Raw genomic sequence first — 16,952 nt, 5'->3', positions numbered from 1 at the left:
TGAACTGTCTTTCAGCTTAGAAAAATCCATTAGGAATCCAACATATTTACCCGGTTCTCCATGTAAAAATCACACGTTAGTTACCTGTTAATCAAAGGCCTGTTGTTGAAAGGTACTACCATATACATTGTATTTTAGTGTAATTAAATAATAACATGACATGCTCAAACAGAAGGTTAGAGGACTCATTAGGCGGGGTCAGAGGCAGTGCTCATTTTTCAATCATAATGTGATTATGATGGCTTTACATTAAATGGTACTTACAAAAGGACCATAACACAGAGATCATTTTTATAATTAAGTGTGATTAGATTTATTTGTGGTCAGCATGCAGCATTCTCAGGGAGAAAAAAAGACACAGTGTGACAGTGCTGTTAGTAAGTTTCCTGCCTCAGCTTGTAGCACAGCTCACTTTGTGTGCTCAAGCTTGTTTTTCCTCAGTCTTTTTAGTTCCAAGGTTGGTTAGTGCCTTAAAAATAGCAGGTTCTGCTGTCTTGTTATTTTTTCTGATTTTAGAGTAAGACTACTGAAACAAATATGAGAAAATATCATAAAATATATAAGTAACACAAATAAAATTAAGTCAGTGACTTCAATGTCTATTATTGAGCATAACTGAGCAAGATTATTTAATAATTGAATGGACACATTCAAGTCTTTGTTTTACAAAAGCATAATTCAACATTATTCTTGTGCTGTATTGTACTATGTTGGCTAATAATTCATACAGCAATAGCTCAAATAACTACAGTGCTGTGAAAAACCTACCTCGCCCCATGTGAAAAACTAACTACAAATGGAGAAAACTTTAAACCAAGGAGAACACCACTGCTGACCAAAAACAACACAAAGCTTCGTCTCACATTTGCCAAAAAACATCCTGATGATTGCAGAGACTATTGGGAAAATATTCTGTGGACTGATGAGACAAAAGCCAAACTCTCTGGAAGGTCTGAGTCCTGTTAAATCTGGTGTAAAACTAATGCAACATTTCACAAAAAGAACATCGTACCAACAGACAAACATGATGGTGGTTGCATCATGGTCTAGGACTGCTTTGCTGCTTCAGGACGACTTGCCATAGTTGATGGAGCTGTTCTGCTCTCTACAAGAAAATCCTGAAATCAAATGTCCAGTCATCAGTTTCTACCTTGAAGCTCAAGAGCACTTGAGATAGATAGATGCAGCTGGACAATAAACCAAAAAAAAAAAAAAGTCTGGACTTAAATTCAAATTTGAGATGATTTGGCATGACCTTAAACATGCCCTCCAAAAGTGATGAGAAATAAATCACTGTCAGTTGCTGCAAATGCTTGATTGCAGTTCTTGCTAGCAAAGGTGGCACAACCAGTTATTAGGTTTAGGGGCAATTACTTTTTCACACAGGGCCAGGTAACATGTAAGTGGAACTGGATGTGGAAGGGGAGAAATACTTGTTCATGATACTGCATAAGTTAGTTGCTGTCAGCTCTGTAGAGCATTTGTGTGTTAGTGTTTTGCCCACTGTTTTCACAAGCCACAGCTTTATTTTTCAGCTTTACTTTGATCAGTCATTTTGTGGCAGCAACAAGAAACTTCTCTTAGCCAAAATGATCCTATAAACTAACTGACAGATACATGTCCAAAAACTAAAAGACTGAGGGACCAGTTCGTGAACATAGTGGAGTAGTGATCAGCTAAAGAGTCAGTTTAGCTGATGTCTTTACAAAAAAACTGTAAAGACCAAAAACAAAGATGAAAGGAGAGTGAATATCGCACTGACGTTAACCAAGTAAATAGAGACGTGACTCAGTAAATGTTCTGTGTCTGCTTGATGTCTGCTACTGCGTTCACCACTAGGCTAACAGCGTGATAGCACTGGAAGGTGCTGGATTTTGCTGACATTTTAATTAGCACTTGTGACCAGAATGGCCACTCTTTAGGATAATCATTTGGGTTACTTAGAATGTGAATCTCCTGTCACTTAAAGTTGGCTCCAAAATCAAGTCAATCCCCAGATGCTCAGTTTAAAACTTTACTTGCTTGATGCAAAAAACTGTTTTGGATTCTATGGCTAATTTTTCTCTTTATTCCCACTTTCTTTTTTAATAACAAACAGGTTTAAACTGAACTAAGAAATAAAAGTAATCAAGATCATGTGCATCAGCACTCTATGTGACATATGGGTGCCAACCAGAGGGAGCTGTGTGTTTGCTAGGTGTCACCTCAGCTGATTCCAGTCATTGAACTAGACCTCTTGACTGTGTTGGCAGTGTTTGTGAGCATTTTAATGCATTTATTGGAAAAATTATATGGCTTGTATTTACTGTAGTGATCAATGCCACCTTGGCTGCATCAGCCGTTCCCATACAGATTGTGAGCTCAGAGTTTAACCTTGATTCATGCCCTCTAAAGCTTTTTTTTTATCATTGATTTAAACCTTTATATATGGAATCAAAGGGATACAAAGTCATGCCAACCCACCTTCTTTTCTGCCTGCATGGACACAAGTTCATGGTAGCGAGGGATGGCAAGCTCAACTCTACCTCTCTGATCCTTTTGAAGGTTCACATTCTCGTACTGTGTTTCTGGGACTCTACAGGAAAAAGAGGCAATGACAATGTCTTTCAAAATAGAAAACATAGGCAAACAAGTATAATATATACAAAGGGGGAGGTGTTCAAAAGCATACAAAATAGAACAGAAAAAATGAGAATTGGGGAAAAAATATACTGACTGAGTGGCAAAGACAAATGTGGAGTGGAAAAACAAATAGAAAGAGAACAGCAAAGCAAAGAAAGTGGGAAGCAGGGGAGAAGAGTGGAAAGTTATAATCCAGAGTAAAGGAGCTCATAAGGATGAAATGCCTGTAATAACTGTAACAGGAGCAAAGACTAAATATACTGTTATTTTTAAACATTTCCAGTAGTCACATGTGTGCCACAGACATGGCTGTGTGGATGTTTTAATGTCTACCTGCACCAGTAAACCACCTTCCTTTTTATTACTTCTGCTGCCAAGGGACAATGATGCTCGAATGGTTTGGGTTCTGTTTGATCAGAAGGTCAGAGTTTCAGCCCCAGCCACCACTAAAATTAACCTGCTGAACCCTTTAGCAAGGCTGCTAACCCTTTCTGATAAAGATGTACCATATCATCGCTGACACCAGCTGTCTAACAACGGTGATGCACAGTCAAAAGAATTACACTGTGCTGCAAAGGAAACGTGACAAATAAGGGCTTCTTCTTTTTCTTCTAAGTCAATTCCTTTATGAATAGCTGAGCTGAGTGTGTGCCCACCCATGTAGAAGTGCTTAGTAAGCGCCATCCTCTGTGGCCATCAATAGAAATGGTATTTGAAAAATGTCAACTGTAATGCTCCAGCTATAGGATCAAAGTAATATTTCACTTTGGAAGAGCAGCCTCTCTATTCAGCGCACATCTTGGTAAGAGTTCAAGAGCAGTGAACATCTGAGATCCCATGCAGGGTAGAGTGTTATCTAACCACCCTCTCAGCTCCTTGCTTCAAGATGTGAATTTGTGAAAATAAATTCCAAATCCATGCACCGGTGGTTAGCCATCAAATCAATTTAAATATCAATATTTCAGAACTGCACATGATGCTACATGGTTGTTTGGCAAGGCTCTCCATAGGTACTGCAAACTTAAGGAGTTCCTACAGAAAACTTACAGAAAACCAGGCATGTGAAGTTACATGCCTGGATTGTTAATTAGCTGTCCATGGGACTGTTTCTAGCAATGATGTGATACTCACAGTTCGGGGTCATATTGTCCTGGAGCTGGTCCCACATCCACCTTCTCCTCAGATCTCCTCCCTGTCATGTTGCCAAAGTGGACCCCTTTATATTTCTGTGTAGAACTCATCTCCTGGAAATGAGAGAAGAGAAGAGAAGAGAAGAGAAGAGAAGAGAAGAGAAGAGAAGAGAAGAGAAGAGAAGAGAAGAGAAGAGAAGAGAAGAGAAGAGAAGAGAAGAGAAGAGAAGAGAAGAGAAGAATATTTGTCTTCCAGCCCATATTCTTGAAGACTGAAGGAAATATAATTATGCCAGGTGTAGATCCTCTATATTTTATAGATTGCACTTCCATTTTACAGCTTAAAAATTAAGAAAGACTTCTCTAGTGGGTACTAGTCTGCAGTATTTGAGGTAACATTTGTGAATTTTTCTCAAAAACAGCCTTCCCTTTCCCTCTCTCTCTCCCTGCATTTTTACCTGCATTTACCCAGTCTGAGACTTGCTAATCAATATGCAGAATAAATAACTCAAAGCTGACAAAGCAACCCAATTTTAACTTACAGATGGCAACAAAAACCAAATAAATTTCAGCAGTGGAAATAGGTTTGCATAAGAGCCACAGAGGGAAGATTACACTTTGAAAACAACAATGGTTGCACAACAACATCTGTATTTGAAACTAGTATGAAAGCAGTCCCCTTCACACCAACACTGACACGATTAACACCTCACACAGCCACTCGATATTGGATTCTTTCTCAGATTGATATGACATTCTGTAAATGAGCTAAAAAAAATAAAACAAAAACCTAAATAAATAAAAATTAATGCAACTAATAGCTAAATTATTGTTGGCACTCTTGTACCAGCAGTGAGTGTCTTCTAACTGAGAATGAGAAGGGAGTAGGGCGGAGGAAAGAATGATGTTATTTGTTTAAATGGTGAAGGTTCATGACCGATATTAAGATATTCAAATGCTTTTTTGTGTCCTATATATGCACACACATGCCAATAAGCCCTGATATTATCCATCCATTCGCTTCCGCTTATCCTTTGCCCTGATATTATATTACATATTAATAAATACATGTATATATATTATTAATCTAAAAACTATGCATCTATTTTCCTGTTTAGATTGGTGATAATGTATTGGTTACAGTATCATCAATCTCAAATTCAAACAATTATCTGCTGCTGCCTCATTCACAAGGAGTTGCCATAACAGAGCAGCTGATTAATATGATTAAGCTGATTTTTTTACCCAGTGCCTTTCCTGACACAATACCCAATGGATGGACTGTAGCTCTACTAAATATAAGAAAGATTAAATGCTTTACAGCATTCTGCTCATAATATGTGATTCATATAAGTAGCCTTCTTCTCAGTTTGGTCTTCAATTCAAATAATTCATGTTTCTGACAATGGCATAAGTCTGCTGCTTGCAGCTCAAAACTGAATACAGAAAAAACACACAAAAAATGTTTGCTAGATTAAAAAAAAATCAAAGCTGCAAACCTTTTTTCATTTCTCTTTTAACTTCTTCCTTGACCCAACTGTCTGTGTTTATTATGTGAGGCAGGTTATGGAGGTACTGCCAGGCAGTCTTAAAAAGTTTCAAACTCTGTGTGGTGCCTGTCTCCTTATTTCAACTTTAACAGTGACTGGAGGACAAGATCTAAGGTTAGGCTCCCTATGATCCCACAATCAGGTTTCAAGGAAGGGAGATAGGAAACAAGGATGTTCAAAAAAAGCAACACTTCTCTACTGCTTACAGACACAAACTATGATGATTTTGCAGCCGGCACTGAACTCAGAGTCACAAATTGCCTATTTATGTCAAGGAAAGCTTTTAAAAGCAAAAACAACATTGCAAATAGAGGGCATAAAGATGTGCATTCAGATATGATGAAATGGAAAGGCAAGATATGTATTATTTATATAAAAATTTGAAAAAGTGGACTAGAAAAAAGGGCTGGTAGGGCTGTTTTTGTGGCAGGTTCAATACATTGAAACTCCTAATTGTGTGTTACATAAACTTATCCACAATGTGCCAAATGCTGATTATGTGTAAAATGACTAATGCATTATGTTAGGGCCGTGATTGTATGGTGTATTATGGACAAACTATCATTCTCATAGGCTTTATTTTTTTTTAAAAATAATAAATTAAAAAAGCCTGCTGGTATAAAATAAAATAAGAGGTCTGACAAGTGATACAAATATCTGACATATTAAAAAGAACAACATAAATAAAGACGTTTCAAAGTGTGAAATCAACAGAAGGGTCTGATTTTTTTTAATCTTTTTGGTGTATTTTGCACCACAAAGGATTGCGTTGCAAATCCTTAATAATAATTTACACCATGAGAGTTATGATCAAAACTCTTAGTCTTAGTCATTGTCAGCTATAGGGTCTAACTGGTAAAGACATTAACAATGGTCTGCCATAGCACACTGAAGCATGTTTCCTGGTTAAATCAGAGAACCGTGCTGATATATTGCTTAGATTGACTGACTAGAAAAGCTGAGCCATTATGTTGAATGCGCACTTATTTTTCTGCTTTGTGAAATAATGGTGATATAACACCATGAAAAATAATGTTTTCATATGTTTTTAGAAAATAACAGAAAAGATATAAAATGTATTTTTATAGGTTCTTATGTAATGGCTTTACCTCTTTTACTCATCTGTCTCACTAGAGATCAGTTGGGCTGTCAAGTAAAATAAATCTGACATCCCTGGTTCATAACACGACTTTTGCCCAGTAATTTGTCATCACGTGTCCTGGCTATCATCAATAAGTGTTCACAGAGCATAACTTGACATGGTGACGATACTGTGCACAGCTGAAAGCTGAAGAAACAAAGCAGATATTGTACAACAGATTTTGGGGTCTGCAGAGTCTGCATTCCACATCACCATCTGGATGGCCGTTAATTCGCTAAATTTAATACTGCACAATACTGTGAACTAACAAAATATTAAGTGGTTCTTACTGCATTATTCATGGATTTAACATATGAACCATCGTATGTACTTTAACCAATATATCAGTGAGGAATCTGTATTATACAGCTTAGCAGTCTGACTCTGATCCTGTGTACTATGTTGATTTGGCCAATTTAATACACAGAAGTCAGTTGATGTTGTTTCGTAAATACAGAGTCCAATCATATCTGTAAATAAAAGTGATTAAACATGTTTTTGTGCTTCTCAATAACACAAAGATAAAAAAAAAAAGTTTTGTTCTTCTGATGTCTTTCTAATGTCTTATCATTCAGAGATTGTCCCAGGCACTTTGAAGTTATGTCCTCAGACAACCACTTAATTCTTCCTCTGCACACTTTTGAACTCAGTCAGAGCACGGGGTGGGGGAAGTGTTTGAGTTTAAAGAAATAAGTGTGTCAGACGGATGAACAGAGGGAAGGAGACAGACAGATACCGAGGTCGAACCTTCAAAGGGAGAGCAACAGAAGCTGAGTCAAAGGAGAAAAAAAAAAGAAAAAGAGCCATGGATGGATGCACTGCTGATAGCCCTAAATCACAGCACGCCTCTGTGCCTGCGCCGGTGTGTTGACACAACCTCGGCCAACACTCAAGGACGCTGTTGACTTCCTCAGGTCATTAACAGATGAAAAATTACTTAATTGAGAGCCAGACCAGCAGGCGTGTGCATTATTTTAAGTGAATACAGTAATATAGCTTGAAGAATAATTACTAATGGCTCTCTTTGTTGGCATGTAAAATGGATGAGCATTGGTGCACTGTGGCTTTTTTAAAGTGGAGCTGCATTCATTAGCTATGGAAATGGTTTTTGGGCCAAGTGAATGAGGTGGGGTGGGGGTTCAGCGGTGCATTAGATCTACCTAACACTAATGGATGTTGCCTCATGGAAGAGAAAGTACACTCAGACACATACTCGTACTGATTAATGAAAGCACGCATGCATTCACAAATGAGGGTTTCACCTTTTCTGATGGATGAATGTTCAAACTCCAACAGGACTTCGAAATTGTCTGTGTGTATTTGTCCTTACCAGCAGCGGACTGTAGTAGGCTGGCCCCATGGTTGTGTCCTTAGGAGGGGGCTGTTGCTTACGGAGGACACCCCGGGCATCCTCTTCATAGCCATAGGCCTGGCTCGGGGAGGGAATGGATGGAATGTCTGACTGAAGAGCTAGCCGGAGACCTTTAGCCTGCAGCCAATGCAAAGAGAAAAAAAAGGCAGGAGAAAAGCAGAAAGAGTAAAGCAAAAAGTCAGGGTTTCTGTTGGAAAAAAATGCCCTGGCTTACAAAGCAGCTGAGCAGTGCCTGGGGCCAATAAAAGACGAGACTGAGAGAGGGACAGAGCGAGAGGGAGAACCATAAATGAGGGACAGAAGATCAGCAAAAGATAGTGAGGGCACGATGAAGAGAAAAAGAAGTAAAAAGTAGAACTGCACCAGTGCAATAGAAACCAGAGATACTGAGGGAACATAAAAAAAGAAATCGAATGAAAAAAATGCCAGGAAGTTTTTCTACTGACTTTCTGGGATCTGAGAGTAATGTAAATGTACATTCTTGCTTCTTGGTTAATTACAACTAGCATAAAAAAATAACGCCTACTAAGACGCTCGCATTCAGCTCTGGAGGAGCAAGTTTCAAACGCACCAAGTTAGGTATCCACTAATATCCACAGATAACAGCTTGTAAAGCACTTACTTATAGCTGATTTTTGCATATATTCTTGAAAAAATTACAAAAGGGATAAACAAGATACTGTGTCATTCATTACCATTATTCCATAGTTCATATATGATATAGAATGCGAGTTTGCAAGTGCACTCAACACTCAAACCAGCACAAACAGGATGAAGAGTCTTCTGTACCAGCTTTTGATTGTGCAAGTCTCTTCTACTTGCTTTATTCTAAGAATAGCAGTATTAAAATGGGTATTACGCCTGCCAATGGGATTTTGCCCAAAATGTACACCAAACACAAAGAGTTAAAAAAGTTTGAAAGGCCAAGAAATAACAGCACTAAAGTGGATATGTGGGCATATTCAGCATTATAAAGCCATTGCCATCTATGATAACTGAGTATTTCAGAAGAACAGATGTATGACATAATACAATAAAAGTAGCAAGTGTCAGTACTACTCATGTACTATGCCCTCCTATCTTTACCCATATGCTTACCACTTTGTTGCCAGGCCTTCCAGGGTGTCCTACATTAGCTGTCACAGCCCTGTGTGCCTTTTTTGAGGCAGGCGACACATTGTAGGCCCCAGGGCCTGGAACCTCTGACACCACATCCTCAAAACGCTTGGAGCGGTTCTGAAGACTGCTGCCACCATGGACATTTAACTGAAGAGACAAGGGTTCAACAGAAAGCCAAGCAAAGAGAGAATAAGGCTGGTATCAAAAAATATATTTCTTAAAATATTTGTTTTAAACCATGGACAAGCAACATCGTCATTTAGCTTTTGTAAATTAAATGGATCACTCACCTTGACAGGTGAGCAGTCATAGTGTCCAGGTCCTAATAAACTCTCACTGTCTTTGGAGAATATTGATTGCCTGGCACTCAAGGAAAGGAATGGTGCATAGCCATCTGCAACAGTGAAAATTTTCCCAAGGTAAGGTATACAAATGACTGCAAGCTTGCAGGACGCTTTATTTTCTAATACACTTATGTAACTGTGAAACAACAAAGCAGCAGGAAGGTTTTTTGCTTACATATTTTGTTATACTTCCAAGACATATTAATTTAACTTTTATCAATTGAAAGTGTATAAGCAGATTCAAATCTGTAAGCCTAAATATTCGACGTTCTTTCTTTGCAAGCTAGCTAAATTTAATTTAAGTTAACTTAAAGTTTTACAGTTTTCTGAAGAAGAAAAAAAATGATTTTGGGAGGACAGATATTTTTCCTTGTAAGTACCTGATATCTTGTAACTGGACTGGCTCACATTGTATGATCCGGGACCAACAGCAGACGATGCACCCCCTGCTGTCATGAAAGTCACTCTTGGAGCCCGTCCGTACATGTTTAACTCACAGAGTGGTAGTCTCGCTAAAATGTAATTACACAATAAATACTCCTTCTTTATTCTGTGATAGGGTGTAGCTGTACTTTCATTAAATTATGCTGCACCAAGGTTAAAAAATGCCTGCCCTGTGCTCCCCTTTGTCAGGACTGCGCTGGTTACTTCGCCTGCATAGTTGCTTGGTTACCACATATTGTTACATGGCAACTGCAGACCGAACACACACGGAGGAGGAGAAGTAAGCAGAAGGACCACAGAGACAAGACAGGCGAGTGAGAGACGTGGCACTCTGAGAACTGAAGTTCATGGGAGAATTCAGAAGAAGAATACAAGCTCCTACATATTTATATCTGTCATAGTACCAACTGCTCTCCAAGTGGAACACCTGACTTTCTCTTCTCCTCCTGCTGTTCTATTTTTCTTTCTCTCCCTCGTGCGTGGTTGTGCTAGTGAGCATTAATTTTGCTCGCCTCCTCCCGGAGTGGGCGTGGCTTTTCCAAGCTCCCGCTGCAGCACCTGTGCACCATTATTCGCTCACCTGTTGTATTTAAGTCCAGCTCGTTCCGCTGCTCGTAGTTAGCTCGTTTACCGACCCAGTGTAGCAACATAGCTGTTCTCTCTGCTCTCCTACTGGACGAAGCATATCTTCGGAACATAAAGACAACCTGTGAGAGTAAACTAAGAAACGTGCTTTTGACTTGAGGAAAGTCTAAGTCGTGATTGCTTTTAGTTAAAAATCACTGCCCTGTAGCCTAATACTTAGTATATATATATGTAATGGAGAACAAATGTATCAGATTTGACTAGTGCTTCTATGCTTGTAGTTTTGGATTCCAGGCAGCAGTGAATTTAAATTTAATTTAGGTAGACTATTACTTCCAAATAAGTCCCCAGAGACATTTCAAGATAGCTGCGGAGTGGCGAGACTTCCTGCTCGAAGGACTGGTATAATTAGCCCACAACGTCTGGAATAAAAAAACTCTTTGAAAGCTTGTAAGGGTCAAGTCGACAAACCGTTTAGCTTTTACCTGATTCAGTGGTGTCTCTATGGGAGGGAGGGGATTGAACTTCAAGCAAATTTCAAAAAACTACTGAAATAAGAGTGAGACTTGCTTTTGGAAGGACTTTGAAGAGACGTATCAGCATTTATTACCTGTATCACCTGTACATTTTTTTTGTAACTCTTGTAGTACTGCTTATGTTACATTATTGGCCTTTTCTGGCATTTTTTATTCATGGAGGGGGCTTCTTGTTTTGTTTTTAATTAGAGCATTAGCCTCTATATTGAAGCCATAGTCCCATCCTACCATCTAGTGGTTGAATGTGACAGAGCCTCACCCCATCCCACCCACCACCACTACACTAGTAGTAGTACTACTGATTTACATTTTTGACCAGTCTCAGTTCATTCTTGACCCACTTCTTCCTGTCCCACAATGTAGTTAAGGTTTGGATAATGAGAACTCAGGGGAAAGCTATGCAAGTAACAAGTAGCTCTCTGAGGGGGGCACTGAACTGCATATACTTGAATTTCCCTTCACATCTCTTAGTTAGTGGAGTGTGTCTTTGACTGGACAAATCTCATTAACGTTACACAGCACATATGATATCTTAAAGATATATTCTCAAAGACCATCTCTGACAACTCAGATGGTGAGTCTGAATTATCATAATTGCAATAGTGATATCCTAAAAGCAACTGTATTTATTTATTAACCCATCATGTATTCATATTTTCTTAAGACTCATATTACAGTTTCACACCTGGGACTCCTTGCATTTATATTATTCATGTTGCTGACTGGAAAACTGTGCCATTACCCAAACTCTGAGAGTACTTCTAATAACACTTTGTAACTTAGAAGAACTTGATGTAATAAATGCTTTCGTTTTCTGGCTGTGGTTTAATAAGCAGCTGTTAACATTTCCTTTCTCATAAACACCAGAAAGCAGAGCGTTTTTTTAAACTGAAAAATACAAAGCATGCAGTATCTGTGATGGGAGAAGGAAACTGGACAAATCACGACAGAGATGTACATCGTAGATAACTGACTAAACACGTAACAACGATGGGCTGCTATTTAGCAGTCATTTTAACAGTTTGGGTTCAGCTTAATAATGGTTACACATACAAATTATAGTACATTTACGTTGGGGAAGGGCTGATAGAAATAAGGGGTACGATGGAGATGGGGAATATATCCACCAGAGGGCAGCAGGTTGCCTCAGATGAGTCTAACCTGTTTTAAATTCACGTGAAGGCAATGCTGCTTCTCATGAAAACGGAAAACACAATACCCAGCCGTAAGAGACTAAAAGGGATTAAAATGCATTCAGTAGTATATCACTGAATAGTTATAGTGTTTCTATATAGAATTTTTTGTATATTTAGATATATAGAAAGTAGATTGTAGATTTAATGCAATTATTTGCAAATAAATCTAGAAAAGCACTAATTCCCACTAAAAACGATTTCTTTATTCTTTTAGTGGACTGTAGTTCATATATTTGTTCTCTATCTGAGAAAATAAAGCCGTGTTAAAGGGTGTTAAATGTATTAATCAACTCTGCAGGTAATCTTTTACTAAAGTCTCCCAAATGGCAAGTCGGTAAAGGCGAAGATCGAGAATTTTACAAAGCGTCCGTGAAAGCGCCACAAGTTATTTCCACCGTCACGGCCAGCGTCGGTCATCGCCCGGCAAGGTGTCGCTTTCGGCAGCTAATTACCCGTTTTATTCCTCGTTTAAGTGAAAATTTTTGATACACATTTACTTTTGACACTCTCGGCACTTGGGGCCATGGAAAGAATCAGGTTTTTCGTGTTTTTCTTGGTGCTTTCCGCGTCTTTGCTGGGCAAAGCCGAAGCGGGCAGGAGCAGGACCAGCAACCAGAACAGCTTCCGACGGGCAGCTAACGGCATCTATCAGACTCTGAGCAGCGTCTTCGGAGAGGACAACATTAGAGGGTTATACAAGGTCAGTTAGGCCCATATCATGCTAAGTCGGCGGCTGGCTTTGTTCATGAGCCTCATCGTAGCTGCCATTACGGTTTGTGGTCCAAGCATGGCGAACAGGAAAAGGCCTGGTTAATAATTCCACGGATGCCATTTTGGGGGAAAAAAAAGCCTTTATCGCCCCCTTTTTCTGTTTAAGTCGGTAGAAAAAGCCTGGGTATAAAATCGTAGTAAAAACAAAAACGTGCTTCGTGTTCTTGCATTCTTATTTGTGTGTGAAGCCAAATCAAGCCACGAATGAGAGAATCTAAATTTAAATAAAATAAGTATAGCTTCATTGATTCACAACATAACCGCCTTTATGTTTCTTTATGTATTAGAAATCTGCTCTTATTAAGGAACTAGTGGGGCCTGCTCAAGTGATCTCATTGGCCCTGCGGCATTTCCTGCATTTTGAAATGTGATGTTATTTCCTGCATTAAGCCGCCAAAGCGTAATTAAGTCAGATATGTTGAGTTGAGTAGTTTTTCCTGTAGACTTAACAGTGTAACACGGAGCTTCATGTCTTAGTGTGCATCTGCTTACCTGATGAACATGCAAATAATGAGTGCCTGATTAAAGTTATGGCGTAAGATAGTGATGTGTGGATGTTAAACCACTGTGTCTGATACTTACATCAGCCTTTGTGACTACTTAAATACAGCTGTAAATGCTTCATTGCATCTGTGACTTTTCCAGCAATGTTTACGTGTGCTGTGAAAAAGAGCTACTAAAGCGGGCAGCCAAAGGGTTCTTATGAAAACACTGCTTTCACGGTGTAATAAAAGCACCTGCTGCTGTAATGATAATCCTGTATGGCCACTGTTATATCAACACATTAGCTACCTGTCCATTTGAGAGTGAAAAATAGTCGGTTGCCTGGAGAGTTGGTAAACAGGGGTTTGATTTATAGCTGCAGAGACCATGGTGTTGGGTCACTGCCAGATCAAAAGTTGTAACACACCCATAACTGCCCTTCCTGGTTTTAATGCAGTTCTTTGCATACTTTGCATAGAGTCCCTATGAGCACAACATCATTCATAATATAGGTTATGGACTGAAAAGCCACCAAAGCATTGCTTTATTTAATAGTTGGGAAATGCACATTGTAGTCTGACCAACAGACTGCCATAATTCATAGGAGACGATGATGCACTCAGTACATGGACGTTATTTTTCACCCTGCTTTTGCTATTGGTTGTTTATTTTCTCATAGGTTTTCTCCAAAGCAACGGAGAGGTTTGTCCATGGAGTGGACTCTTTCCTGGACACCATCTGGAAGATCTGGTCGGATCTGCTGGATGTGATGGGCATTGACTGTAAGTCTACAAATTGCTGCTTAGGACATGTCTGTTAGGAATGTCCGAATGATGAAGGCAGGTAAAAAAATTAAAAATGCCAAGACGTACAGTCCCATGAAAAAATATTTGTCCCCTTCCAGATCCCTTAGTTTATTGCATACTTGCCACACTTGCATGTTTCAAACTAAATTTAATATTAGACAATATTAATATCAACCAGAGTAACTAAAAAATGCAGTTCTTTAAATTATTTCATTTTATTTATTAAGAGGAAAAAGCTATCCAAACCCGCCTGGCCCTGTGTGTAAAAGTAATTGTGCCTAAATATTGCCAGATGTGTTGAGTGAAGAAATCACTTGAATAGAAACTGTCTGGCTAAGTGAAATTTGCTAAAGGAGCTCAAAAAGCAACACATCATCATGATCTAAAGAAACTCAATTACGGATGAGAAACAAAGTTGCTGATGAAACATGTGAGTGTGACAAAGATCATAAATACTTTTCAACAGCACTGTATGTTTAAAATTCATCTTCCTAGATCGCATCTGAAATTATACATGCTTCTGGAAACAGTTAACAATTTTAACTTTCTCTCGTGTCTCTCCCTTTCTCCCTGTACACGTGTAGCTTCAAACCTCAGCCATTACTTCAGCCCCACATCTCTCACCAACTCCCCAGCACGTGCCCTGCTCCTAGTCGCCGCTGTGCTCTTGGCCTACTGGTTCCTGTCTATGTTCCTGGGGGGTTTCTTTTACCTGCTGCACGCTGTGTTTGGACGCTTCTTCTGGCTAGCCCGCGTCACTCTCTTCGCCCTATCCTGCCTCTACATCCTGCAGAAGTTTGAGGGTGACCCTGAGCGCGCAGTGCTCCCGTTGTGCTTCATCATGGCTGTGTACTTCATGACAGGCCCTGTGGGAGCATACTGGCGCCGTGGCGGTGGGGCGGGTTCACTGGAAGAGAAAATCGACCACCTGGACACTCAGATCAGGCTGCTCAATATCAGGCTGAGTCGTGTAATAGACACCATTGAACGCACCGGAGACCAGTAGGCACATTTTAGGTTGAAGCAAAGATGAGTTTGGGGGGTGGGTCCAGGGGAAAAACTGATGTATTTGATAAGAGAATACTGTCTCCTACACACATCTACAGCAACAAAACTACTGGGTATTTACAACTCTATTGTCAGTTGGGGACAAAAGTACAAATGAAAACAGTATTTTAATGGCTTGAATTGATTTGGGTAACAAGAGAAACTGTTGAATTGGAGCTTGCACAAAACCAAACAACTTTTTTTTTTCCTTTGATTTTTTTTTGTTGTTGATGTTTTGGAAGGTTTTTTTACATCGCTGAGGAAGTTGTCGGGAGATGTCTGAGGTTTTCTAAATGCTAGCCTACTTCTACACCTCAGCTACTTTTACGAAACTCCTCTATTTTAAATTTTTAAGGTTTGCTTAGGCACTGTCAATGCTTGTGCTTGATTAATAAGCATATTTTACATATATTTACTTAATTTGATCCTTGTAAATGACCTGGGGGTTAAGTCTCAGTTCTTGTCCACAAAAACATTTTTCCCCTTTTTTTTTTTTTTTCTTTTTTTAAGCTACTGCTATAGGAGGGGGTAGGGTGTGTGGTACCGGGGGGCATTGTTGTTTCTAATATGTATATTCCAGCTGTTGGAAAGTTGTCCATAGCAAGATTTATTTATTCAATTTTTCCATCCAAAGTGTTGAAATGTAGATCTAGTTTGTTGAATCACCACCTCATAGTGACAAAAGCTTGACATCAGGACCTCTTTTTCTTGAATATGTGTGTAGATGCAGTTCAGTGACCTACTTGAATATGTGTGCGTGTTTGTGTGCATGTGTGAGGGGCAACCTTGTGAAATGGAAAAACACTGTATAAAAAGTCAACACCAGACAGGCAGCAATATCTCAGGGACTCACCCAACACATGTTGAACTCAAATGAGATATCAAGTATGTTAAAATCATGTATTGGTCTCTTCACAATTCAGATGCGACTTCTCATTTGTTTCCAGCATCTTACAATACTTTCTGTTGAAATGCTGGAGTTTAAATCTAGCCTTTTATTCTTTATTTAAATGACAGCATGGGGTTATTTTGGTTATCTGAACTGTAGCTAATCGTCCTAAATATGTAATCTGTCTCAACACAGACGCATCTGTTATGGTAAGAATTTTTAATCAATTGTAATAGGATCTGACCTGAACTTGCAGATTAAAAAGGTTTTAGTGACTTTAATACTGCTGGGAAAAAATTGTATTGGATATTACTTAACCCTGCTTTTGAAACTAATATGAAAGTGATTATTTCTCCTATGAGTATTTTAATGGTAGTTTAAAACCAGCCTGCCTGATTCATGCACTAAAATGTTGTGTTTAAAAAGTAATGCTTTGGGTACATTGTTAGTCTGCATCACCATAGCTCACTAATTGGTTTGATATATTCTTTTTCTTTTAATTGTATATTTCTGAAGGTGGTTTTCTCTCATAATCTCATTTGTTACCATGGATTGGTGTAAGAGAATGTCCCCTGCACTGCTTGTCTATGTTTATAGCATGTCTTCCTTAATAATGTCCCAACATCCTTTACTCTAAATTAAAGTTATTAAATCTGAACTCCGTAATCACAGTTTTGTTATAACAAATGACCCTAATGCTGTTCAGATCTTTCTTTTGGAGGTGGTGGTGGTGCTGATGGTTGGATGAGTTCATACATCAAACATCATGATTGTGTTAATCATTTTGATTAACACAAACTACCAGTATATGTAGTGGTAGTTGCTGGATTAGTGGGCTGTAATTTTGTTTCTCTCAATAGTGTGGGTGCTATGACATGCATTGTAAATGAAAGGTGTTGTATCAACCGGTCAGGGTT

General features: G+C 38.9%; 2 protein-coding genes across 2 annotated transcripts in view; one reads left to right on the top strand and one right to left on the bottom strand.

Moving 5' to 3' along the window:
* The window catches only part of stpg2 (sperm-tail PG-rich repeat containing 2), a 62,897-nt gene extending 53,133 nt beyond the window's left edge, over positions 1 to 9,764 (bottom strand). Inside the window, exons 1-6 of the mRNA XM_085368341.1 lie at positions 9,659 to 9,764; positions 9,225 to 9,328; positions 8,914 to 9,081; positions 7,774 to 7,932; positions 3,754 to 3,866; positions 2,464 to 2,575 (exon numbers count right to left, since the gene is read on the bottom strand). Coding sequence (XP_085224467.1) covers positions 2,464 to 2,575; positions 3,754 to 3,866; positions 7,774 to 7,932; positions 8,914 to 9,081; positions 9,225 to 9,328; positions 9,659 to 9,764 — 762 coding nt within the window. The remainder of the gene's footprint in view (positions 1 to 2,463; positions 2,576 to 3,753; positions 3,867 to 7,773; positions 7,933 to 8,913; positions 9,082 to 9,224; positions 9,329 to 9,658) is intronic.
* Positions 9,765 to 12,441: 2,677 nt separating this feature from the next.
* bri3bp (bri3 binding protein) lies at positions 12,442 to 15,473 on the top strand. Its single transcript, XM_085368340.1, has 3 exons — positions 12,442 to 12,739; positions 13,973 to 14,075; positions 14,684 to 15,473. Exons 1-3 carry the CDS (start codon positions 12,563 to 12,565, stop codon positions 15,103 to 15,105), a joined length of 702 nt encoding a protein of 233 aa, XP_085224466.1. The 5' UTR covers positions 12,442 to 12,562; the 3' UTR covers positions 15,106 to 15,473.
* The last annotated feature ends 1,479 nt before the right edge of the window (positions 15,474 to 16,952 follow it).

Source organism: Diplotaxodon limnothrissa, linkage group LG12, assembly GCF_057381915.1.
Source record: "Diplotaxodon limnothrissa isolate DT_005_m linkage group LG12, D_limnothrissa_male_GT1.1, whole genome shotgun sequence".
Lineage (NCBI taxonomy): Eukaryota > Metazoa > Chordata > Actinopteri > Cichliformes > Cichlidae > Diplotaxodon > Diplotaxodon limnothrissa.
The sequence above is the reverse complement of the archived record's forward strand: the minus strand, read 5'-3'. Positions and strand labels throughout refer to the sequence as shown.

Coding starts and splice junctions, on each gene's coding strand:
- bri3bp (XM_085368340.1), top strand. CDS start 12,563: ATGGAAAGAATCAGGTTTTTCGTGTTTTTCTTGGTGCTTTCCGCGTCT. Junction 12,740..13,972: donor ACATTAGAGGGTTATACAAG/GTCAGTTAGGCC, acceptor ATTTTCTCATAG/GTTTTCTCCAAAGCAACGGA. Junction 14,076..14,683: donor GGATGTGATGGGCATTGACT/GTAAGTCTACAA, acceptor GTACACGTGTAG/CTTCAAACCTCAGCCATTAC.